Source organism: Myotis myotis, unplaced genomic scaffold, assembly GCF_014108235.1.
Source record: "Myotis myotis isolate mMyoMyo1 unplaced genomic scaffold, mMyoMyo1.p scaffold_m19_p_6, whole genome shotgun sequence".
Taxonomy (NCBI): domain Eukaryota; kingdom Metazoa; phylum Chordata; class Mammalia; order Chiroptera; family Vespertilionidae; genus Myotis; species Myotis myotis.
In genome coordinates this window covers 84,097,909-84,124,383 of record NW_023416368.1, presented here as the reverse complement: position 1 = coordinate 84,124,383, position 26,475 = coordinate 84,097,909, and the positions used below count along the sequence as shown (strand labels likewise).

General features: G+C 50.3%; 1 protein-coding gene across 3 annotated transcripts in view; it reads left to right on the top strand.

The window, feature by feature from the left end:
- The window catches only part of OLFM2 (olfactomedin 2), a 67,686-nt gene extending 43,843 nt beyond the window's left edge, over positions 1-23,843 (top strand). For 2 of the 3 annotated variants that reach the window (XM_036313393.1, XM_036313392.1), the window contains exons 2-6: positions 18,842-18,991; positions 20,566-20,712; positions 20,939-21,158; positions 21,493-21,599; positions 22,719-23,843. In XM_036313393.1, coding sequence (XP_036169286.1) covers positions 18,842-18,991; positions 20,566-20,712; positions 20,939-21,158; positions 21,493-21,599; positions 22,719-23,396 — 1,302 coding nt within the window. In that variant the 3' untranslated portion in view covers positions 23,397-23,843. Of the gene's footprint in view, positions 1-13,782; positions 14,029-18,841; positions 18,992-20,565; positions 20,713-20,938; positions 21,159-21,492; positions 21,600-22,718 lie in introns of those variants that run through there. The other variant, XM_036313394.1, reaches the window with a different exon arrangement.
- Positions 23,844-26,475: the final 2,632 nt, after the last annotated feature.

The window sequence follows — 26,475 nt, the reverse complement described above, 5'->3', positions numbered from 1 at the left end:
TCTGTGGGATTCATTTCTTTGAAAGCTCTGGAAAAATCCTAAGATGGAGTTTTCAGCCTCCCAGGTACCCACCTGCAGTTCACTGGCAGATATCTCTGTCTGTCTTGCCCTGGCCAGTCCACCTCCATGATCTTCCTGACCAGATCCTCCCCCACTCACACACGGTTATGGGCAGAACTCCCCTCCGCCCCCCAATTCATATGTTGAAGTCCTCGTCCCCAGGACCTCAGAATGTGACTGTATTTGGAGAAAGGGTCTTGAAAGAGATACAGTGGGGCCTTGACTTACGAGTTTTTTGAGATACAGGCTGTCTCCCCGCAGATTTTTTTGCATTGAGTTGACAGAGTAATTTGAGTTAACGAGCTCGGTCTCAGAACGAATTAAACTCGTAAGTCAAGGTGCCACTGTAGTTAAGTTAAAATTAGGTTATTAAGATGGGCCTAATCCAGTGGTTCTCAACCTTGGCTGCACATTAGAATCACCTGGGAATCTTTTTAAAATCCTGATTTCTGGGCCTCATCCTCCGGAAATTCTGTTTCTTTGTTATGGGGTGGGGCCACAACATTAGTAACAAAGAAACAGAATTTCCGGAGGATGAGGCCCAGAAATCAGGATTTTAAAAAGATTCGCAGGTGATTCTAATGTGCAGCCAAGGTTGAGAACCACTGATCCAATACTACTGGTGTCTTTATTTTTTATTTATTTATTTTTTTTAAGTATTTTATTTTATTTTATATTTTATTGATTTTTTACAGAGAGGAAGGGAGAGAGATAGAGAGTTAGAAACATCGATGAGAGAGAAACATCGATCAGCTGCCTCCTGCACGTCTCCTACTGGGGATGTGCCCGCAACCCAGGTACATGCCCTTGACCGGAATCGAACCTGGGACCTTTCAGTCCGCAAGCCGACACTCTATCCACTGAGCCAAACCGGTTTCGGCCTGGTGTCTTTATAAGAAGAGATTAGGCCCAGCTGGCATGGCTCAGTAGTTGAGCATCAATCTAAGAACCAGGAGGTCACGGTTTGATTCCAGGTGAGGGCACTTGCCCGGGTTGTGGGCTTGATCCCCAGTAGGGGGCCTGCAGGAGCAGCTGATCCGTGATTCATTGATGTTTCTATCTCTCTCTGTCTCTCTTCCTCTCTGGAAACAATAAAAATATATTTTAAAAAAGTAAGAGGAGCGCCCTAGCTGGTTTGGCTCAGTGGATAGAGCGTCGGCCTGCGGACTGAGGGGTCCCACGTTTGATTTCGGCCAAGGGCACATGCCTGGGTTGCGGGCTCTATCCCCAGTGGGGGGCGTGCAGGAGGCAGCCAATCAATGATTCTCTCTCATCATTGATGTTTCTCTCTCCCCCTCTCCTTTCCTCTCTAAAATCAATAAAATATATTTTTTAAAAAGAGTAAGAGGAGATTAGGACACAGACAGGCACAGAAGGAAGACCGTGGGGAGACCCAGGGGGAAGGTGGCCGCCCGCACGCCCAGGAGAGAGGCCCTGGGAGAAATCAGCGCTGGCGGCCCTTCCTCTTGGGCTTCCAGCCCCAGAACGGTGAGCAGTTAAACTTCTGTTCAGCTCCCCAGTCTGGGGACTTTGTGATGGCAGCCCCAGCAAACCAATACACACAACCTTCGTGGCTTCCCACCCCCTCAGGGTGAACTCTGGGTCCATTATTCAAGACCCTGTGTGGCCCCGCTCCACAGACTATGTCTGGCAGGGTCCCGGTGCGAAACCTGGCTCCCTCAAAAAGGATGATTAGCCAGCACCGGTTTGGCTCAGTGGATAGAGCGTCAGCCTGTGGACTGAAAGGTCCCAGGTTCGATTCCGGTCAAGGGCATGTACCTTGGTTGCGGGCACTTCCCCAGTAGGAGATGTGCAGGAGGCAGCTGATCGATGTTTCTCTCTCATCGATGTTTCTAACTCTCTATCCCTCTCCCTTCCTCTCTGTAAAAAATCAATAAAATATGTTAAAAAAAAAAAAAAAAAAGGATGATTAGAGAGAATCCAACAAATGACTCTTTTCAGAATGGTGGGCAGGGGTAAGAGCACAAGCAAGGGGGCGTTGAAGATCCCCAGGGTCAGCAGCGAAGGGGAGCTGCGGCTCCCCTTGGGCCTCAGGGGGGCCGTGGCTGCAGGAGAGGGTAGCGGTCTGCTCGAGCTGCCATAACGAAATACCAGACTGGGCAGCTCAAACAACAGAGATTTAATTTCTCACCATCCTGGAGGCTAGGAGACCGAGAACAAGGCGTCAGCAGGGTCGGGTTGGTTCCTGAGCTGAGGCCTCTGCCCTTGGCTTGCCCATGGCCCCCTTCTCCTGTCTTCACCTGGTCTTCCTTCTGGGCATACCTGTGCCCTCATCTCTCTGTAAGGACAGCAACCATATTGAACTGGGGCCTACCCTCATGTGGTTTCTTTAAAGGCCCTGTCTCCAAATACAGTCACATTCTGAGGGCCTGGGGGTGAGGACTTCAGCATAGGGATTTAGGGGAAACACAACTCCATCCATAACATCAGGGGTACCCAGAGGAGCCACCAGATTCAGGGGAGGGATGCAGCCGCTGCTTGGCAGACTCTCTCCTCCGCCCCCACCCCACCCCCAGGCTCCTGGGGCTGCTTTCCTTGGCCACACTGTTCAGTCTTCAAGGCCTTCCCCCAGGCGGCCCCCGCCCGCCCGCCTGCCCCCGGGAGCCTCGCAAGCAAGCACCTCCATTTTGCGCAGGGGCGGCTGCAGCTACCCGTGTGACATGCCTTTTGGCCAGCCACGGAAGATAAATTTACCCCATGACGACCTTTTCCACGTGCTGACGGATTGATTTGAGCAATCTATCCCCGGCCAGTGTGCCCAGCCCCAGCCCCCACCACAGGCGCTGATGGCTGCAAATTTATGCCCGTGCCAGAAATTGAATTCCTGTACGTCGAGGCAAGTGTCTGAAGAGCTCACCCAGGCTCATTTTTACTTCTGACAAACTTCAGTCGAGAGATTAAAGCTGGGCCGGCGTCTTCCAGCAGCAGGGACCGTGGTGATGGGGAAATTACTCACCGTGGGCATTTCTCTTACCTTCCCTGCCTTCAGCTTGGCCTCCAAGGGCTGAGAAAGAAAAAGCAGCCAGGCCCGCAGGCCTGCATGGTGAAAGGGAATTCCCACTTCTGACCAGCTAATGTCAGAAAAAGGGCACACTCTGTGTACCCAAAGGCAGGCCGCTCTGTCCCCGTGGTAAATACTGGGCCGTTCAGGGGGGAGGGGAAGTAGAGCTTCTAATTCATCGCCGGCTCTCGGCAACTTTGCGAGGTTCTACGTTTCCTTGGGTTGCGGCAAAGAGGACGTCCCAGTGTGGATACTCCCGGAGCCCCTCACTTCCTTCCGCCCCTGCCAGAGGCCCAAAGGTGGTGGAGGGAGAAACAGAGACCCCAAGGGGCAGCTCTGTGAAGGAAGAGACCCCGCCTTGGTAGAAAGATCTCTCCGGCTTGCCTTGAAAACTGTGACTGTCGGATGCAAATGTAGCTGTTTCTCTTTGGTACAATATTAAAGAAATGAACCCTTGATGTCTACAAAAAGGGATCAAAAGTGAATCTTTCTTTCTGAAAGGAGAAGGGCTTTTCTGCCGCTGTGAACTTTTCTAGATCTAGCCTCTGGCAGGGATGTCTGCAGAATGCGGAGTGTGGGAGGATAAAGCCATAAATGACTGCCATTCATGTATTCATTCGTTCAGGAAGTGGCTGTGAAGCGCTACTGCGTGCCGGCATGGGGCTGGGGAGACGCAGGGACAATTCGAACTCCGTTCCTGCCCTCACAAGCCAGTGGGGCTTTCTATACAATCCCCGACCGCTAGTCCTCAACATTATCATGGTGGTGAAAAACCAGGAAGACTGAGAAATGATTATGGACCGGAGAGGATTAAGGGGACATGACGACTCAGTGCAGCGTGGGGTCCTGGGTGTGATTCTGGACCCGAAAAAGGACATGAGCCCTGACCGGTGTGGCTCAGTGGATAGAGCGTCAGCCTGCGGACTGAAGGGTCCCAGGTTCGATTCCGGTCAAGGGCATGTACCTTGGTTGCAGGCACATCCCCAGTAGGGGCTGTGTGCAGGAGGCCGCTGATCGATGTTTCTCTCTCATCGATGTTTCTAACTCTCCATCCCTCTCCCTTCCTCTCTGTAAAAAATCAATAAAATATATTTTTTTTTTAAAAAAGAAAGAAAAAGGACATGAGTGGAGAAATTGGAGAAATCCAAATAATGTCTAGAGTGTAGTCATGGTGACGCACTATTTAGTTGCGACACATGTACCGTGGATATATGTAATGATGTTAATGGGAAAACTGGGTGAGGGGCATATGGGAGCTCAGTGCTATCTTCATACTTTTCTATAAATCCAAAAGAAAAAGTTTATTTTAAAAAAGTCGGCGGGGAACAGGGAACAATTCTAGAACAGGGCTGTTTCTGTGAGTGGATGTAAAGGCTCCCCGTCGCTGGGCGGGCACTCGCACAGTGCCAGGTGCTGTGATTGACTCCTTTGTTTTAATCTTTATTTTTGAGAGTATTACAGTCTCCCTTTTTCCTCCTATCGCCCCCTCCACCTGGTTCCCACCCGGCCCCAGGCCTCCACCACCCTATTGTCTGTGCTCATGGGTAATGCATATGAGATCTTTGTTTAATCTCTTCCTGACCCCCTCCTCCCTTACTTCTCAGACTTTTTTTTTTTTAAATCTTCACTGGAGTATATATTTTACTGATGAGAGAGAGAGAGAGAGAGAGAGAGAGAGAGAGAGAAGAGATATGTATGAGAGAAATATCAATTGGTTTCTTCCAATATGGGCCTCCACTGGGGATCAAACCCACCACCTAGGTATGTGCCCTGACTGGGAATCAAACCGGCAACTTTTTGGTGCACGGGGCCATGCTCCAACCAACTGAGCACACTGGCCAGGGCCTGTGATTGACTCTTGACGTACAGTGGGGTCTTGACTTACGAGTGTCCCGACTAATGAGTTTTTCGAGATACGAGTCATCTCTCGGCCGATTTTTTTGCTTTGAGTTTCAAGCTAAAATTTGGGTGACGAGCCAGCTTCAGATACCCCACCGCTAGTTGGCGCAGCGAATGTCACAGTGAACGCCACAACATCAGCCCAGCATCACATCATGTCTCACTCGTTCACTTTAAGATTTGACATACGAGTAATTTGAGTTACGAGCTCCGTCATGGAACAAATTAAACTCGTAAGTCAAGGCCCCACTGTACTAATTCACCATCCTGACAACAGTCTTGTAAAGCCCAGCCATTATGCTCCCAACTTTTATTTATTTTTTTTTAAAAAGTATTTTTATTGATTTCAGAGAGGAAGGGAGAGAGTGATAGAAATATCAACAATAGAAACATCAACGATCGCCTGCCTCCTGCATGTCCCACACTGGGGATCAAGCCTGGAACCCGGGTATGTTCCGAGACCTGCAATCAAACCGTGACCTTCTCATTCATAGATCGAAGCTCAAGCACGGAGCCACGCCGGCCGGGCAGATCCCAACTTTTAGATGAGTAAGCAGAGAGGTTAAGAGAGGCGCTGAGGGGTTAAGCTACTTGCCCAAGGTGACACGGGAAGGAAAAGATCAGAATTTGGACCTAAGCAGCCTGAGTTGTTAAACTCTACAACCACCTGTTGATGCACAGGTATTTAGTGAGCAGCCCTCAGGGGCTGACTAGAGAAATAAAACTCTTCTAGGTATTTCAGGGATTTTAAGTCAGGGCTTGGTTACCGAGATGATGGAAGAGATGAGCAACTGAAGAGAAGATGAAGCTGATACTCAGAGATGAGCAGTAGCAGAGAGCCCCTATCCCCGCTACCCTCCCCCCCACCCCTCCGCCCCCGGGACTGGGGGTCGGATGGAAGAGGTGATATAGACGAAGTCCAGGAGTGTGACTACCAGTGGGAGCTGAAGCCACAGCGGAGGTGCAGCCAGTGCTGAGCACAGGAGGCAGAGAAAGGGGTCCCCTGCTGTAGCAAAAATCCAAAGAACGGTGTGACTTACACAACAGGCATTTATTTCTCACACCTGTGGGAGCTGGGAAAGCCGAGATCAGGGCGCTGGCAGGTTCAGTGTCTAAGAACTGGATTCCTGGTCATAGCCCGAGTCTTTCTGTGTCCTCAGGGAGTGAGTTCCACTCCAAAGGCCCCGCCTCCAAATACCATCACATGGGGGGTTAGGTTTCCACGTATGGATTTTGGGGAGACAGAAACATTCAGTCTGTAGCATAGTGTGAGCTCTGTAAGTGTTAAATAAAACAGAAAACCTTGGTGGCGGGTGGCTGGTGCCTGGCCCACTCCTTCATCCATTCCTGTGACTTTTGATCCCATCTGTCTGCTGACAGCACCCAAAGGCTCATCTCTCTGCTCCCCTTCTCAGCTGCCAACTTCACATATTCCCTTGAATGTGGTCACGGCATCATGACCTGAACATGCCTTGATTTCCATCCCCTCCCCAAAGCTGCTCCTCCCCCACTTCCCATGGGTTCCTCCTCCAGCGTTCTCCAGCTCAATAAATGGCACCCCCATTCATCTGCTCCATTACCTGGGTTCCAAATATCGAAGAAATCCTCCCCTTCTCTTTCCCTTCTACTCCTCCCCTCGGTTCATTGGACATCCTTATACCCGGTGCTTTGAACTCTGCAGCTGGAAAACTGTTCGCCTCTGTTTTGTTCAGTCCTTTTTCTGGAGTTTTCCACTTTCCTTTCATTTTAGACATGTGTGTTTGTCTCCTCATTGCGGCTGCCTCTCTGTGTTTGCTTCTGTGTGGTAGGTAGATCTCCTAGTCTTGTCAGACCGGCATTATGGAGTAGGTGTCCTGGGGGCCCAGTGGCGCTCTCTCACTCATCACCTGAGCCAGGTGTTCCAGGGGTGTCGCTGGTGCGGGTAGTGGTCCCTTCCTCTTGTAGGTGAGCCCTGATGTAGTTGGCACATGAGTGAGTGAGACTGACCCTCCGGCGGACTGGCTGTGCGGACCGGCTGTGACTTCAGTTGTGTGTGGGCTGGCCTTCCAGAGCTGCATCGCTGTAGCAGGACTCTGGTGTCTGCCAAGCCCACCCTTCGCGCGTGTCACCTGCGGCACTAATTATGTGGTGCCCTGGTGCGGTCTGACCCCAGCCGCCAGGAGTGTTGGTTCTGGGGCCTCTTGGGAAGGGCTCAGAGGCAGGCCAAGGTCAGCCACTCCATCTGACCTCCCGGGAGGTCAGGCCTGGGCCACCTGGTGGAAGCTGGGAAGTGCTCTGAAGTTGGTAGCTGTATGTGCTAGGTTTGGAGGGGCCTGGGCGTGGTTATGCTGTGAACCGAGGCTGGTGACCACTCATGCCAGTCTGGAGGCCAGTTAGCAGGAGGGACGGGGCACTTGGAGGCCAGCCATCGCTTGTTTGGGGTTTTGGGACCTTTGAGAGATTTTAGGAAGGTTTGCAGCGCCTCTTGTGTGGATTAGCCTCTGAAGAAGGTTCGGGCCAGGCACGTGAATTGGGTGAGGTGGGTGTCAGAGAATCGCTAGGGCAGGGAGATCAGTGTTGGCTGGGTTGATGGCGACTCAGATCTGGCACCGACCTGCGCCTGCAGGCTGCGTGTGTGGAGGGCTCCACAAAGGAACAATGTTGCCGGCCAGCACTTTGCCCCGGAGAGAGCTGCCCCTCCAGCCCTCGCCTTGAAGCCGGAGAATTCGATTCCTCCTCATACATCCCTGGTGCCTTAAAAAGTTTTTAAAAAATATATTTTGTATTGATATCAGAGAGGAAGGGAGAGGGAGAGAGAGAGAGAAACCTCAATGATGAGAATCATTCATTGGCTGCCTCCTGTATGCCCCCCCTCCCGCCCCCTTCCCACCACTGGGGATCAAGTCTGCAACCCAGGCAAGAGCCCTGACCAGGAATCGAACCGTGACCTCCTGGCTCATAGGTTGATGCTCAACCACTGAGCCACACCGGCTGGTCTGTCCCTGGTGCTTTATGAGCTGGTGTCCCTTCTCTGGAGCTTAGGGCGAGTGTTTGTGAGTCTGTGTGTGGGCACTGGTGCCCTGAGGGGCCAAGTGTGGGGCTGGGACCTCTCCCTCCTCAAGGTGCCAGGGGTGGGGGGTGGGGGGGATGGAATCGGGGAGGTCCTCTGCATCAGAGATACCTCTCTTGATCATTTTTTAAAAGATTTTTTAAAATTGATTTTTAGAGAGAGAGGAAGGGAGAGGGAGAGGGAGAGAGAGAGAAACATTGATGCGAGAGTGAAACATCCATTGGTTGCCTCCTGCATGCTTCCCATCAGGGATTGAGCCTACAAACCAGGCATGTGCCCCGACCACGAATCAAACCAGCAACTTTTGGTAAATGGACAACGTCCAACCACTGAGCCACACCAGCTGGGGCTCCCTCCAGGTTTGTAACCGCTGCACCCGTTTCATGTGTCTTATTCCTAGGTATTTTCTTCTTTTTGTTGCAATTACAAATGGAACTGCTTTCTTAATTTCTTTTTCTGACATTTCATTGTTGTATATAGTGTATATGGATTTTTGTACATTGATTTTGTATCCTGCAACTTTACAGTATTTGTTTATTGATTCTAATAGTTTTTTTAGTGGAGTCTTTAGGGTTTTCTATATGTAGAATTATGTCATCTGCAAAAAGTGGCAATTTTATTTCTTCCTTCCAATTTGGATGTCATTTATTTATTTCTCTTGCCCGATTGCTCTGGATAGGGCTTCCAGGAGAATGCTGAGGAAGTGGTGAGAGTGGGCATCCTTGTCCTGTTCCTGTTCTTAGAGGAAACGCTTTTAGTTTTTCACTATGGAGTGTATTAGCTGAGGGTTTGTCATAGATAGCCTTCATTATATTGAGGTACTTTCTTTCTTCTATACCCATTTTATTGAGTGCTTTAATCATAAATGGATGTTGTCTCTTGTCAAATGCTTATTCTGCATCTATTGATAGGATCATATGATTTTTGTCCTTTATTTGATTAATGTGGTGTATCACATTGCTTGGTTTGCATATGTCGAACCATCCTTGCACCCCTGAAGGAACTCCACTTGACCGTGATGTATTCTGTCTTTAATGCATTGTTGTATTCAATTTGCTAGTACTTTGTTTAGGAGTTTTGCATCTATGTTCATCAAGAGATTTTGATGGATCTAGTCGGCCGGTGGGACAGAGAGCAAACATCCCCACAGATCTCCCGTGCGTTTCCCCTTCTGTCTCTCCCGAGGAGGCATGTGCTGAGATCGGGCTGCAGACAGACGCCCTGTGGGCTCTGTAATTTTCTTTCTTTGTGTTGTCCTTGCCAGGTTTTGGTATCAGGGTAATGTTGTCCTCATAAAATGAGTTAAGAAGTATTGCCTCCTCTTCAATGTTTTTGGAAGAGTTTGAGAAGGATAGGTGTTAAATCTGCACTTTTATCTTTGGGGAGGTTTTGATGACTGTTCCAATTTCCTTACTTTTGATTGGTCTATTTAGATTTCCCAGTTCTTCATGATTCAGTTTACGAAGGCTGTCTTTCTAAAGACTTGCCCATTTCTTCTAGGCTACAGAGTTTGGTGCTGTACAGCCTTTCATAGTATCCTTGCATAGTCCTTTGTATCTCTGGAGTGTCCATTGTAACTTCTCCTCTTTCATTTCTGAAAAAAATTTAAGTTTTTATTTTATTTTGTTGAATTTATTGGGGTGACATTGGTTAATACAATTATACAGATTTCAGGCCTACAGTTCTGCAATACATCATCTGTATATTATATTGTGTGTTCACCACCCAAATTCAAGTCTCCTGCCATCCCAATTTATCCCCCCTTTACCCTCTCCTACCTTCGATACCCCCCTTCTCTCTGGTGATCTTCATACTGTTGTCTGTGTCTATGATTTTTTTCTTTGCTTAATCCCTTCACCTTTTTCACCCTGCCCCACCCCCCCTCCCCTGAGAGCTGTCAGTCTGTTCTCTCTGTCTGTGAGTCTGTTTCTATTTCGTTTGTTCATTAGGTTCCACATACAAGTGAAATCATATGGCACTTGTCTTTCTCTGACAGGCTTATTTCACTTAGCACAATACCCTTCAGGTCCCTCCATGCTGTCCCAAAAGGTCAAATTTCCTTCTTTATGGCCAAGTAGTACTCCATTGTGTAAATGTATCATAGCCCCCCCCCCCCCCGCCTTTTTTTAAATCCACTCATCTACTGGTGGGCACTTGGACTGCTTCCAAATTTTGGCTCATTTCTGAATTTACATTGAGTCTTCGTATTTGTAAATCCTTGCACAAGGCAAGTTCCTCCACCCCTTCCCCGGGCTCCAGGGAAGGAAGCCAGTTGAACTCAGAGGCCTGTGTCTCTTCCTGCCTTTCCCGAGAAAGTCTGTTTCATTGATTATTGGTCCACATCAGTACTGTGCTGGCAGAGACGAAGGCATGCTAGAACATAAGCACTGGCTTGGACTGGGGCTCAGGGGCGCTGGGGTGTTCTGCCAAGACTTGGGTGGCTTTAGAGAGGGTTGTGCTGTGCTGCCAGTCTGGACAGCCTCTCAGGGCAAGATGGGTTAATTATACTGTGAGGGAATGAAAGGATGAATGAGTGAATGAATGAATGAGTGAATGAATGAGTGAGTGAATGAGTGAATGAATGGACAGAGAGGTTTCTCCCATCCGGCCCCGCCCCCAGCCACAGGCTCTCACAGGCAGAGCCCCAGCTGCTCAGGCTGAGGGAGGCCGCAGCTCTCCCTCTCGGCGAGGATGAGCTGATATCTTCTTTAAGGCCTGTCAAGCTTATCACTCAGAGGATTTGCCCGATGCCTCGAGGTGTGACAGGGGCAGCCTGCGATTATCTCAAGCCCTCCAAAGGGATGTGGCCCCTGTCATAGCTCAGAAGTGGCAGGCAAGCGTGTCCCCAATCGTTCGTCGCGGCCATCCTGCCACCCTTCTGAGGGAAGCCACGCTGCTCCGAGCCCACGGGGCGTCTGTCTGCAGCCCGATCTCAGAACATGCCTCCTCGGGAGAGACAGAAGGGGAAACGCACGGGAGATCTGCGGCGATGTTCGCTCTCTGTCCCACCGGCCGACTAGATCCAGTCATTCAACATTCATTGTGATAGGCCTGGGGGATTCGGTGATGAGCAAAGCACACAGAATTCCTCACACCCCTGTGGTCCTAATGGCCACTGTGATCAGGCTTGCAGGAGGACAGGGGAGGTGAAGCATGGTGCTGCGGACTGGAGCCAGATGGCACGGGTTCAAATCCCAGGTCCACCACTTGCAGGCTGTGAGACGCTGGTCAAGAGACACGAGCCCTCTTGCACCCAGTTGTTTTGCCTCTCAGAGGAGGATGAATGACCGTGCCTGCCTCCTAGCACTGGGTGAGAATCAAATCCGTTAAAACATGCAAAGTACCTAGAACAATGCTTAACATATCGTAAGAAATAGAAGGATTAGGGCGGTGGTTCCCAAGGTGGGGCACACGCCCACAGGGGGGCAATTTGATTTTTAAGGGGGGCAATTCAAGAATGAGTTATTAACAGTGATATTTTTTGCATTTCTTATGGTTCTAGGGGCCTCATATACAGTATATAAATATATATAGTGACATTTAAGTTCTCTATTATATGTTTTGCAACTTTGCTATTTTTTCATATCACTTCATATTATTATTTTTTAAAACAATTGCTTAGTGATTTCTTCCTCAGTACTTCAACTGTCCTTTCGTTCTTTTATTATTCTCTTTCATGGATGCCATGGTCTTTGGAAACTTGTTTAGGCTAAGTTAATGGCCTTTTAGGCTTCCTCCACGTGAATAGGAGTTCACTTTTTGAATAATAAGAATCACATGTCACAGGGGAGGCATCAGGATTCTAGAGAGGCTTAGGTGGGGCATGGCCAAATAAAGGTTGGGAGCCACTGGATTAGGGGGAAAGCACAGGATGCCATGGGAGGTGGGTGGCTGGAAAAGGTACAGCAGAGGCTGCTTTTGGAAAAGACATTTATGCTTGAGCCCCAGGAGTGGGGAAGAGGGAGCCCGGCCAGGAGATGGGTGAGAGTGTTGGCGGCAGAGGGTCCAGCCAGTGCAAAGGCCTGGAGGTGAGAAAAAGCATGGTGTGTTCCAGCAAGGGTCGGACAACGAGAAGATGGCACAGAGAGGACATGGCATTGCGAGCCTCGTTGATTGCTGGTGAAGATGAAGCAGGACTCGCCTCCGCCAAACGACATCAAGGCCATGTCCTAAGACAGGGAGCCGCCAGGCCGCGTGGGGACCAGACGCAGCAAGCATCTCTGCCCGTCTTCTGCGGGGCCCCTCTCTCGCTCACTCCTCAGCGCCATTGGACTCTCCGTGATTCCTCATCACTGCAGCCTCAGCCCCAACTCCACAGGACTTCCATCAGTCCTTCCAGATCGTCTCCACTTAGTGACTCAAGCTCCAACCATTTTAACTTCAGGAAGTCAGAGTGTCATGAGGGTTATAATCAATAATCAATAGCAGCAAACACTTCTGATGATTGTTCTCATTGCTCGTGCATTTAGTATGAACACAGGCAAGCTTCCCAGCAGCCCTGCGAGGTAGGCACAGTGATCACGTCCTTTTTACAAATGAGGAAGTGGCGGCACAGAGAGGTTCACTGAGTTGCCCGGGTCACACAGCAAGTGAGTGGCCGAGCCAGGACAGAAACCCAGGCAGCCGGACCCAGGACACAGTTCTTGACCGTGTGGCTCTCCTCTACCATGTGAGTGGGAATAAGAGACAGCAGAGGAAGGGGCCGTTTCTATCGTAAGCGTGGTGTCTGGAAAGATGCTGGTGACACCACACAGACTCCTTTTTGGGAGGACCGTGGGAGAGATCCTTGCCTGTTCTTGGTACCAAAATACTTGAGCTTTCTCCTGAGCATCTGGTGTACTTGCTTTCAGGACACTGGGAACCGCAGAAATGACCAGCTTTCCTTTTCTGAGTTGGCAGCTAAGGAGCTAGGAGCCAAATTTATGGCCCAAGCATATGCTGGCTGTTCGGGGTCTTAAGGGATCAGTTTTTCTTAGCCTCGCTTCTGGCTCCGTGTCCCTGCTTTTCTCTGTCTTCCTTTTCTCCTTTGCAAAAAAAAAAAAAAAAAAAAAAAAAAATCTTTGCAAGACCAATCTGCATTCATTGTGGAAAACTCAGAAAATAAGATACCCTTGAAGATGGCAATAAAAATCCCCACTAATCCCCAACTTGAATGTCTGCATGGTTTTCCCTCCTGTGAATGCACCTTAGGTTTTGAAATCAATACTCCTGATTGGACAGCATGAGGGGGAAATTCCAGCTGTCCAGTTTTGCCCAGGATTTTAATGAGCGTCCTTGTAGCAATTGTTCGTCCACATGATTCCCCTGGGCTGAATTCTTGGACTTGGATTGGCTGGGTCAGATACAAATGCAGAAACCGTCAAGCTTTGGCTTGGGATTGGCAGACGGTCCTCCAGAATCACCTAATTCCCCCTCCTCTGTTTAATTGGCGCGATCTGTGGTATTTTACATATCCTTGTGAACCACTCGAGTCCTCTCTGGAACGAGGCAGGGTACAAATGCATGTATCAGCCCCAAGCCACTTCTGCTTCCTGATTAAATTGTCCAGCCTCAAATGCAATAATATCCTTGTCTTATTAAGAGCCAGCTGCTTGCTCTGTTCTTGTTGGCTAGTCCCCCGCAGCCAGTGCTGGCTGGCTGGCTGCCCCCAGGACCTCGGCGCAATCCCTTCGGCCCTGGACGACCCCGGCATTGTTTTTAAACCGAGGCGTGGGTGGTGGAGCTGGGCACTGAGACCCGGGTGTGACAGCAAGAAATTTTTTGTGTGAATTTCTCAGACTCAGCCAATCCCGAATCTGTTAGAGAGACATCGGCTTAATTGGGGCAGCAGCCTCGGCGAAAGTATTTGAAAAACCCCAGCCAGAAAGACAATCTGAGGAGCGGCCACGGAGCACATAGCTTACCCTCTTAGAGGCCATTAGCAGGAATATTAAACTCTGGAACCAGCGTCTCAGCCAAGACAGCGGCTGGCTTCTGGGGAGCATTTGCCACATCTGAGGTGAGACAGGCCACCCCTGGGCTCCCACACCTGCTGTTACAGCATTTCCCACGGCACAGGCCATGCTCTGTCCCTCGGTCTGTGACCTCCAAGAGTTCATGACTTTGGTTCCAAGCTAAACCCAGCCTGGGAGAGCAGGCGCTAGGACCCTCAAACATCAAGCCTTCCAGGACATCCCAGTGGGCCCGGGGACATGAACTTGCCTGTGTGGTATTTGATCTTGAACCTGACGACTGGCGATCTCTGCCGTGCTGAGAGTTGGCGGCCAAACCCCAGGCATTTAATTCCTCTGCTGCAGGGAGCACTCTGGCGAGGGGTGTCCATGCAGACAATTATTTTAGGAAAGCCGCGGAGGCCGCCTCTCCTCCCACTTAAATCCTGCTTCTCTTTTGCAATTCAGTATTTCAGTTGTTGAGAGAACGAGGATTGTTTGCTGCAAAGCACAGCCGAGGGGATGTAGGGAGGAGAAGTTAATTAGGTTGAACTGGGCAGCTTGGTCTCTCTGCACAAGTGAGAATTTTGAGGGGGTTCCGTCCAAATTGCTTGGGGATCAGAGCCAGGGAATGTGGATGGGGAAGCTTGGACTCATGTTTGTTGCTGTGTGTGTGTGTGTGTGTGTGTGTGTGTGTGTGTGTGTGTGTGGTTTAAGAACTGAATTTGTTGTGAAAGGAGGCGAAGCTAGTTACGTCTTCCAGAAACTAGGGGAAAGCTTTCTTGACTCACCCTTCTTGGGTTGGGTTGGGCTCTCAGGAGCAGAGGTGGAGAAGAGTTGAGCACAAGTATTCCCCTGGGAGGTGATCCCATGGGGAACCAGTGCGGGGAGTGAGGAGAAGGGAAGGAAACCCATGCAGGGTGAGCTGGTGAGCAGAGTGCTGTTGTGGGCACCTGGAGTACAGGTCCTAATGGGCTCCCCTAGGAAACAGTACTGGGCACAGCTCAGAGTTCTCCTGCCAGGGAGGCGAGAGGGAGGTATTCATCACTAACTCCTACGAGGCATGGATGGGGCCTGCGGGCGGGAGAAGGCTGCCCAGTGCAAAGGCAGAGCGGGCTGGGACCACCAGAGAAAGCCCTTGGCGTTGGGTGATCCGGGCGCTGCTGCCGCAAGACTGCAGAGGCAGGAGTGTTGGCCCCACCTGAATCAGACCTGCGGGCAGGGGCGTCTGGGAAGGCGAGTGACTTCATTCCTCCACAGGGAAGACATGGGCTTGCAAACAGGGGTTCCGCCAACTTCAGAAGGTTGTACATAGGCACAAACAATGACGAATTACAGTAGTTTCTTACAAATTAGTGAGGAGTCAAGCTCGTCTATACAATTATATCACTCACTCGCATGCTAATACGCTTTTCAAAAAAAGACTTTATTGAGTGGGAGAGAAAAGGGTGGGCGTATAATAGCTGGAGACTCCAGGATTATGCATAACACAGCCTGGCTTCTGCTGGGCGCTCAGTTAGTTAATGGCTTGCAAATGATCAGTTATTATAGGGCTTTGTTTCTCTGTAAAACACTTGGGCTGTTATCAGAATTTCTTCAGTGCCTGTAGGAATACATCCTGGATGGGACCAGCATCTTTCACTTCCCACCTCTGTTCACCACCTGTCATCTCTCCACCTCTACACTCACCATCCATCTCTTCCCTGGACATGCAGTCACCTTTACCCTGGTCTCCTGCCCTCATCCTGCTCCCTAACCCCCACAGTCTGTTCCCCCCACAGCAGCCAGGGGGAGCACCTGACTCAGGCCATGTCTGTCCTCTGTTTAGAACCCTCTATGACTCCCACCTCACTCAGAGCAAACATCTAATCTTCCTCACTGCCTGCAGGCCCCGAACATGCGGCCCTGTCCCCTCCCTGCTCTCCTCTCCCTCCTTCCTGCCCCCGCACCACTACTTACCCCTTTGCTCCAGCCACACCAGCCCCTTCCCGTGTTTCCTAATCACGCCAGGCAGGATCTTGCCTCTTGGATCTTTGCACCTTTCGTTCTCTCTGCATGGAACATCCTTCCCAGATAGCCACCTGGCTTCTCCCTCTCCTCCTCCAGGTCTTGACTCAAATGTATCTTCTCATGGAGGCTTTCCCAGACCACCCTAAAATTGCAACCCCAACCACCTCTAACCCTGTGGCCCATCATTTCTTCCCTGCATTACTTCTCTCTATGGCACTCATCACCGTTTAAATACTGGACATTTACTTAATGGTTTATTTCTTTATTAGAGGCCTGGTGCATGGATTCATGCACCAGTGAGGTCCCTCGGCCTGGCCTGTGGGAATCTGGCCGAAACTGGCTCTCTGACATCCCCCGAGTGGTCCCAGATTGCAAAAGGGCGGTTTTCGGGTGACACACCTCAGAATCAGGCTCCCTCCTCTCTGGTTCCGGGTGCGTCACCGGAGAACCACAGCTGCCAAGTCACGGCAGCTTGGCAGATCCTGCATTGAGCACCTGCCCCCTGGTGGTCAGTGTGCATCATAGCTACCGGTCAGACAGTTGGAAGGCTGCTTAGGCTTTTATATATATAGATTTCTGTTTCTCTAATGTGTACTCCTAGAGGAGCTTTTGTATTTGTGTGTTTTGTTCACTCTGTGATTTCAGGATCCAGAACAGAGCTGGACACACAGTAGGCGCTTAACAAATACTTGTTGAACAAAATGAGGCCATCATGCCCTGATAGAAAACAAAAGGACTGGGACTTGTGACTAACTCCAGAAGCTCCAGGGGGCCTGATCTGGAGGCCCAGCATGTTCCAGGGGCAGTCAATGCTTTCTCAAATTTCATTTTAGTTTTCAATTACAGTTGACATTCAATATTATTTTACATTAGTTTCAGGGGTCCAGCATAGTGGTTAGACATTTATATAATTTAAGAAGTGATCCCCCTGATAATCCAGATACCCACCTGACACCATACATAGCTATTACAATGTTATTGACTATATTTCTTATGCTGTATTTTACATCCCTGTGACTGTTTGTAACTACCTATTTGTACTTCTTAATCCCTTCACCTTTTCCACCCAGTCCTCCCAACCCCCCTCCCATCTGGCAATGCTGTTTGTCTTCTGCACCTATGAGTCTGTTGCTGTTTTGTTTGTTCTTTACATTCCACATATAAGTGAAATCATGTGGTATTTGTCTTTCTCTATCTGACTCATTTCATGTAGCACAATTCCCTCTAGGTCTATCCACGTTGTTGCAAATGATTTCATTCTTTTTTTTATGACTGAGTAATAGTCCATTGTATATATGTACTGCATCTCTTTTATCCAGTTGTCTACTGATGGCAGTCAGCTTGCTTTCATATCTTGGCTATTGTAAATAACATTGCAATGAACATAAGGGTGCATATATCTTTTTGAATTCCTGTTTTGGGTTTCTTCAGATATATTCCCAGATGTGGAATTGCTGGGTTATAAGGTAGTTCCATTTTTAATTTTTTGAGGCTCCTCCATACTATTTTCCACAGTGGCTGCACCAATTTGCATTCCTACCAACAGGGCATGAGGGTTCCTTTTTCTCCACATCTTCACCACACTGTTGTTTGTTGAATTTATTGATGATAGCCATTCTGAAAGGTGTGAGGTGATATCTCATTGTGGTCTTTTTTTTTTATTGTGATGTTGAGCATCCTTAAAAATTTGTTTTTTATTGATTGATTTGAGAGAGAGAAAGGAAGGAAGAGGGAGAGAGAGAAAAATCAATTTGTTGTTTCACTTATTTATGCATTCATTGGTTGTTTCTTGTATGTGCCCTGACCAGGGATCGAACCTGCAACTTTGGCGTATCAGGACAATACCCGAATCAGTAATCAACTGAGCTACCTGGCCATGGAGCATCTTGTCATGTCTATTGGCCATGTGTATGTCCTCTTTGGAGAACTGTCTACTCAGATCCACTGCCCATTTTTTAATCGGATTTTTTTTTTGGTGTTGAGTTGTATAAGTTCTATATAAATGTTGGATATTAACCCCTTATCGGATAGATCGTCAAATATCTTCTTCCATTCAGTAGGTTGTCTTTTGTTTTGTTGATGGTTTCCTTTGCTGTGCAAAACTTTTTAGTTTGATATAGTCTGATTTACTTTTCTTTCGTTTTCCTTGCCGGAGGTAAATCAGAAAACAGTATTGCTAAAAAGAAATGTTAGAGTTTTGGCAGTCAGTGTTTTTTGAACAATGCACAGACTTACCTGACCACAGAGGACCCTTTTTCCAGCTCACCTGGTAAGATCACCAGCATCCCAAGGATCATGGCTTGCAAACACGACCACGATAGATCCCGGAATTACCTGAGCTATATCAACTAACTTGAAGTTTTACTTGGGAGGAGTCTTAAGGTGATGGCTTCTATTCAAGGGCCCGAAGTCTCCCTGAGGATTGTCACCCTGTGGCCATTTCCAGGAGCAGGGGCAGATATGGGGAGGGGACAACAGTAGGGTTGTACTTAGTGGTCTCTGAGGTATATCCAGGGCTTATGTGTCTCCGGGCTGAGGAAGCAGAAAGGGAGGTCTGGGGTTGGGGGTACGAGCAACCCTATTTCTAATGGTGGTTACGGAGGCAATGTTGTGTGTGCGCAAATGTGTGCGAGCGATTAAATTCCTGCCCGTGGAAGGGCTCAGATCCCACAATTCCTTGCTGTGTCCTTTTACTCTTCGTACCTCAACCTTGTCATCTGTAATATGGGGTCCCATGCATCAGTCACTCTGCACATTCCAGGGATCCAGTAAAAGGCATCCGTTGTTTCTCCAGTTCCCCTTTCTCCTCCAGAGAGGGCTGGGTGCGTCCCCCACTGGCTTCCTGCTCCCTAATCCGTGACTTCCCCACAGACCCTCTTCCAAAGCCCAGAAGAAGGCTGGCAGCTGTATACCTCGGCCCAGGCCCCCGATGGGAAATGCATCTGCACGGCCGTGATCCCCGCACAGAGCACCTGCGCCCGTGATGGCAGGAGCCGGGAGCTGCGGCAGCTGATGGAGAAGGTGAGAAGCTTCTGGTTTCTTTGGGGAATTCGGAGAAGTCTCCCAATTCTCATCTTGCCCTCCGCCCCCGTCCAGGTCAGCCAGGGCTATGTCTAGCCACGCAGGTCATTCGGAGCCGGCAGACAACCGGCCTCCCCTCCAGATGGGCATCTTAGTTAGTATCTGTCCAGTGATTCTTTGGCGGAGAAGCTGAGCTCTGTGTGGGCTCCAGGAGGAAAGAGGACCCAGTGGCAGCATCTGTCTCCTGCATGTGTGAGCTCCACCCTCACTGTGCACGCCCCACTCAGCCCTTTAGTTTGTCGTACTCACCTGCTAAGAAGGTGTTTTGTGTCCCTTGAGGAGGGGTCTCACCCTCTATCCCAAGAGGCTCGTATAAAGAGTCCTTCCCCTTCTGATCATGGCCAATGGAAAATGGTCCCCATTCAATGCATCCCTTTGTAGACTTGGTGCCCTTTATACACTGCTTGCTGCCCTTGCCACTGCCCAGCTGCCTGCCCATTCGACAGTTCTAATGTTGGTGTTGAAAGGGCCCAGCTACCTCCCACCGTCACCCTATAATGGAGGAAGCTGAGGCTTGGCAGAGAACGGAAGAGACCCTTGTCATCAAAAGAGTCTCCCACCTATTAACTCTGCGGGATCCTGCCCTACCCGCTACACCAGAATTGCTTTCCCCACAGTTTGGGACATCCATGTGATGTCCCTGATTGTTTACAATGGCTGTATCATGTTCTGCGGTGGCCAGGGTGGGTATCCGGCTTGAGAACTTCCAATGTCATGTGGAAAGTCTGTGTATTTCAACAACTTGCCTTCGAGTTCACCTGACCCAGGTGGAGGTGGGAGCTAGAGGGCCTTCAGTCTGGGTTAGGAGGCCAAGGGCTAGGGAATTTCAGTTTAGTCACTTAGCCAAAAAGTACTTATTAAGAATCTGCTTAGGACCCATGCTGGGCACTAGAGCTTTGGCTGTGGACATGCTAGATACCGGGTCTGCCTCTGAGGATCCCATCTGAAGGTAACAAGTGAATAAACCCGTTTCAGATAACAGTCATAGTTGGGAAGATAATAACTGGGTGAGGGGGGAGTGGGTATTGACTTGAGATGGTGATCAGAGAAGGCTACTCTGAGACGGTGGTGTTGGAGTTGAGACCTGAATGATGAGGAGGAGCCAGCTGTGGGAAGACGACGGGAACAGTGCTCCAGGTAGAAGGATCAGTGAGTGCAAAGACCCTGAGGAGGAAAGGAACTTAGAATCTGTGAGAGTGAAAGGGGCTGGTGGTTGGAGTGGACGCACACAGAGAGAGGCAAGCAAGGGGGCAGAACCAGCCTGCAGAGTCTACAGAGGAAGGGAGATCGAGTCTTCCTTCTGAAAAACTCCCTCTAGTCTAGCTGCTCTATGAAGAACTGACTGTTGGGGGCTAGGGTGGGAGCAGGAGTCTAGGGAGGAGAGGAGAGAGGTGAAAAGCAATGGTGGCCATTCCAGGCGGAGCCGATGGATGGGCTTGCTGTTGGTAAGATCAGGGGAGGAGAAGGTTGGCTGGGGCAGGAGTCTGGCTGTCTCTAACCCTGCCAGTTCCTAGGTCCAGAATGTCTCCCAGTCCATGGAGGTCCTTGAGTTGCGGACGTACCGTGACCTCCAGTACGTGCGCAGCATGGAGACCCTCATGCGGAGCCTGGATGCGCGGCTCCGGGCAGCTGATGGGTCCCTCTCTGCCAAGAGCTTCCAGGTGGGTCCTTTGGGGTCAGGTCAGAGGTCAAAGGAAGAATTGGGAATGTTGCCCATTTTTCTGAGTGTGAGATTGCATCTGGGAAGACTGCAGGTTGGCTGGGATCTAGGGTCCAGTATGGGCCAAATGTCAAAGACAGGGGGTGAGGCTGTGGGTCAAAGGTTGGGGTCATGTCTGGGTAAAGGTCAGGGGTAGGGATCAGCGACAGTTCCGTCTTGGTGAGCAGGAACTGAAGGACAGGATGACGGAGCTGTTGCCCCTGAGCTCGGTCCTGGAGCAGTATAAGGCAGACACGCGGACTATTGTGCGCCTGCGGGAAGAGGTGAGGAATCTGTCCGGCAGTCTTGCAGCCATCCAGGAGGAGATGGGTGCCTACGGGTATGAGGACCTGCAGCAGCGGGTGATGGCTCTGGAGGCCCGGCTCCATGCCTGCGCCCAGAAGCTGGGTATGCTTTGACCCTTGACCTTGACCCCTTACCTCCATATCTAATCCCAGTACCACTTGTGTATGCAGAAGCCAAACAATGTTGACCTCTAACATCTAAACTTTGACCTTTGATCTCCCTTCCCAAGGCCACAAATAGACCCTAAAGCTGAAAATGACCCTGACCTTTGACTTCTAGCCCCTCACCCCCAACTTAACTCCATCTTGGAGCCAGATCTCTGGATCCATTCTCACCCCTGGTCCCACCTCTTCCCAGTCCCACTTCATCCTGGCTCTGCCTCCCTTGGGCTCTTTCCACCCCTGACTCCCTTATTCCCCCTGTTCCTGCCTCTCAGGCTGTGGGAAGCTGACTGGGGTCAGTAACCCCATCACCATTCGAGCTATGGGGTCCCGCTTCGGCTCCTGGATGACCGACACGATGGCCCCCAGTGCGGACAGCCGGGTGAGTAACTGTGCCCACCGCAGGGGTTGGAACCTGGGAGGGACAGCCTGTGGTTGCCCATTAAGTGCCTGGTGATTTCACACCAATGATTCTCTTGTAGCCCAAAGTGTCTTTGGCTCTTCAGAGCCCTTGCACCTCCCCTTGACTGGTGACTACCAAGTGATCAAGGACCTTCCAGCCCTATGAATCCCCAAGTCTGTTGACCTCTGATGACTGAATAGAGACTAGTGGTTACTGGTACTACTGACCAGCTCCCAATGACCACTGACCTTTAAGTAACTTTCTAGTAACCTGTGCCTTCACAATGACTAGAGCTCCCTCCAACCCTCCACTCAGCACCACTCAGTGACCTTTGGATTTCCAGTGGCCTCTGAGTCCACAATTGCCAATCACCTCTGATCTAGGGGGACCATTCATTAACTGCCCAGTGACTAGTGACTGATATGCTAGTGACCGATATCCTTGCCATGAAAATTGGCCTCCCAGGGATTATGGTGGTTCAACCACATGGTTAAGAGCTTGGGTTTGGGAATCAGACTTGGATTTGCATTTCAGTTCCACCAATTCTTAGCTGACCAGGGTTCCTTCATGTCTTGGATACTCAGTCTCCTTATCTTCAAAAGGGTCGTGATGATGTTGGCATTGAAGTTTTTAAGATGCGTAGCCCAGTAACCAGCCCTAGTAAGAGCTCTAGGGCTAATGAATATGCTGATGAGTGATGATGAAGATGATGAAGGTGCTGATCACAGGCCTGGTCATCTCATGGTTGCAGGGGTTACCATGGGCAAGGAATTCAAGTGACCTCTCATCAGCCAATGGCTGTCCAATGACCACTAACCATCCAATAGCCAATGACCAGTAAATTTCCAGGTCCAGTGAGTCCCTAGAGACTGAAATCTCCCCTGATCCTTAGAGGTCAAACCCTGTCCACTTAGTGTGTGTTTTAAGAACAATGGCACTCCCTGATCTAATGATCCCAATCACTGACTATGATAGGTCATGAATGATCACTAATGACCATTTAGTGACTGTTGATCCCTAATGGTTGATTCCTGAGTGGTTGCTGCAGACTTTGGGTCATTGGCAGTGGTCCCCTAGTGACCAGTGGCTCTCTCATAGGTCTGGTACATGGATGGCTATTACAAGGGCCGGCGCGTTCTGGAGTTCCGCACTCTGGGAGACTTCATCAAAGGCCAGAACTTTATCCAGCATCTGCTGCCCCAGCCCTGGGCAGGCACAGGCCATGTGGTATACAATGGCTCCTTGTTCTACAACAAGTACCAGAGCAACGTGGTAGTCAAGTACCACTTCCGCTCACGCTCCGTGCTGGTGCAGAGGAGCCTTCCGGGGGCTGGTTACAACAACACCTTCCCCTACTCTTGGGGTGGCTTCTCTGACATGGACTTCATGGTAGATGAGAGCGGGCTCTGGGCCGTGTACACCACTAACCAGAATGCAGGCAACATTGTGGTCAGCCGGCTAGACCCGCACACCCTTGAGGTCATGCGATCCTGGGACACTGGCTACCCCAAGCGCAGCGCTGGTGAGGCCTTCATGATCTGTGGCGTGCTCTACGTGACCAACTCCCACCTGGCCGGGGCCAAGGTCTATTTTGCTTACTTCACCAACACGTCCAGCTACGAGTACACGGACGTGCCCTTCCACAATCAGTACTCCCACATCTCCATGCTGGATTACAATCCCCGGGAGCGGGCCCTCTATACCTGGAACAACGGCCACCAGGTGCTCTACAATGTCACCCTCTTCCACGTCATCAGCACTGCTGGGGACCCCTAGAGGCCCACCAGGGGCCCTTTCTACTCTGCCTGTGTCCCTTCAAGTTGATCTGTCTCTGTCCTGCCCCACCTCCCCTCCTGTCCTTTTTTTCTCTCTCCCTGCCTTTCGCCCAGCTTTCATTCTCTGCCTCTGTATTTCTATTGGTGCATTTTCTCAGTGTGTCTTCTCCTTTACTGATCTGATTTTGATACTCCAGTTCTTTGTCATCCTGCCTCTTTATTGACGTCCCTCTTTCTTTTTATTGATCTGACTCTCCAGATCATTCCCTGTCTCTGCCTGTCTCTCTTCCCTCCCCTCTTTGCTTCCCTCCCACCCATTCCCTGCTCCTCTCTCTGAACCTCTCCTCTTCCCCGCCAAGGAGTTGAGTGCATGGATCTGTTTATTTTTATTTTTATTTACACCTTTCCTTTCTGGGTTGCCGGAATAAACGGGACCTTTGACATTTGATGCGTTGGTTGTTGTGTGTCCAGGAGGGGCAGAGGAGGCAGTGGTGCAGGGTAAGTCTGAGCCTGGAGACCCATCCCCGCTGGGCCCTGTCCCATGCAGCAAGTTTTGTGAACCAGGGCAGGGAAGCCCAGCGTGGGGGGGGGGGGGGGGGTAAGGGGGGGGTGGCCGGCCAAGCCCTTTGGGAAAGTAGGCAAAGTTGTTTCAATGGAAAACAATTTGTTGAAAAGCAATTTGATCCAAACACCTGAGAATTCTGTCGCAGCAATGAAAACTGGCCTCACATGAATATTCTCCATCGTTTTCTCACTCATTGATCAGTCTGGTGCATTGCTGAGCCCTCTGGCAACTGTTTAAATGGGGTTTTAACCATTTGGCTGCTTCTAGAATTTGGGTATGAGTGGGTGGGACACAGTTTTCCTTTTTCTTCTCTCTTTGCTCTGTAATTTCAAAATCATTTTATAGGAGTCACACCTGTTCTTTGTTAATAGCAAAAGGCTAGAAACAGCCTGGAGGCGCACTGGGTGCCTTCAGTTGAACACACCCACACCTGGACCCCATTTACCTGGAAGGGGCTTGGGCAGGCGTGGGCCTGACATGGAGGACCCAACGCGGAGACTGCAACTCCTGCAGGCGAAGGACAGGAAAAGCTAGGAGACAAGAAGGGGTGTGAGAGAGCATCAGGCAGAGATGGGGGCCGCTGTGGTCTCGGGAGGGAAGAGCAGGTGGAGGCTTGATTTCTGCCAGGTCCCCGGTGGCCTGGATGAGACAGCAGGGAGTGGGAGAGGGACCTCTGGGCCGGTGGCCAGGAACAAAGGTAGGACTGTCCACCACAATATATGGTCCCCACTGAATCCTGAGCAGAAACCGTGCAAAGAACCCACTGGCCCAGACCCCACCCCCACCCGCTGAGGCCAGAGGCTGGTCCTCTGGGTGGAAACCCCGTCCCCCAGCTGCTCAGCTCTAATTAATGGCCTCCTTGATTAAATCATCTCCGCTCCACGCTGGCATCTCCGGGAACTCGGGACACTGGGGCCATATTGTGAAGGAAACCAATGAATAATAAATGTGACTGCCTAATGCATTCATTTAAAACCAATTTTTAAAGAAATGTTCAAGAGGAGCAATTAATTTCCATTTAAATTAACAAGTTTGACAGGAAAAGAATCGATCCCTGGGTAGACATGTTGAAAGGCACTTTGCTCTGAACCTGCTTAGAAGACAGGCCCCGGGCTGGGGCACTCAGAACATTTGCCCACCACCCTCCGACTGTGTTTATTCGGAGGAAATCTCCAAGGTGAGCAGGGCGGTGGGGTGGGGAGTGAGGGCGTTGTTCTCCTATAGCGAATTTTCCCAACGTAAGATGAGGGACTGAGACTGCTGAGTTCGACAATCTTTGTCCAAAATATACACAGACTTGGAGACTCGCATGAGAAAAGGCGTAGGTGGGTGGGTGTGTGTCTGTCACATCTACAGCAAATGTATTTTCTCTTCCTTAGAATTTTTTTTTTCAAACTATAAGAGAAAGTTTACTTACAGAGTTACAGAGGTAGTATAAGTGAGCAAGCAAGTTACAGAAGCAAAAGGACCCTTGGAGCTTAGGAGAGAAGGGCAGCGGTCATGCACCTAGGCCAGTGGTCGGCAAACTGCGGCTCTTTGGCCCCTTGAATGTGGCTCTTCCACAAAATACCGACTTCTGTGCATGGGCCACGAAGTTTCAATCACACTGCACGTGCGCGCCCACACGTGGTATTTTGTGGAAGAGCCACACTCAAGGAGCCAAAGAGCCGCATGTGGCTCGCGAGCCGCAGTTTGCCGACCACTGGCCTAGGGGAAGAGGGAGAAGGGTGTGCTGAGGGAGAGCACATTTCCTTTTCTCCAGCTTACTGCAAGAATACAGTACATAACACATATAGCTTAGGAAATACGTGTGAATTGACTGTTAGTATCATCCATAGGGCTTCCAGTTAACAGTAGGCTATTAGTTAAGTTTTGGGGGATTGCACGAGGGTCAGTGCCCCTAACAGCCATGTTGTTCCAGGGTCAACAGTATATCCAACAAAGGGTAGGCAGGGATAATTCACCCACCCCCTCTGCTAACTGACTCCCCTCCTGGGTGTGCACCGGCTCCATTGGGAAAGCACGGTTGCAGTACCAGCGTTTCCCTGAGTTGAGGAGACCCGAACTGGCCCTGCCTGGTGGCCACAGAAGCCGGGGCTGGTGCACAGGGCAGAGGAGTGAGCACCAGTCCCCTAGGACGAAGCTCAGCTGGGAGGGAAGGCTACACGGTTGTCACCATCCTGAAGGCCGGGATTTCTGACCTCGCTTCTGGGCCGGAGGGGGGATGTGGAGCAGGAAAGGAAAGCCACAGCCACTGAACCGTGAATCAGCCTGACACTGAGTGGGCTCTGGGGACCTGTTTATCTAACAGTGACGTTCTTTTGTGTTTGGGTCTCGGCTGCTGCACAGCTAGACAAAGGCAGGGAGGGGGGCACACCCAGACTGGGGAGGTGGGAGATGGGAAGGGCGTTACTCCCAGGGTCGCAATGGATACATACCTAGAACAACTAGGGACACACGGCCACATGCACTTGTGAGAGACATGGATGCCCAAAGTGACAGGGAGTGCCACAAA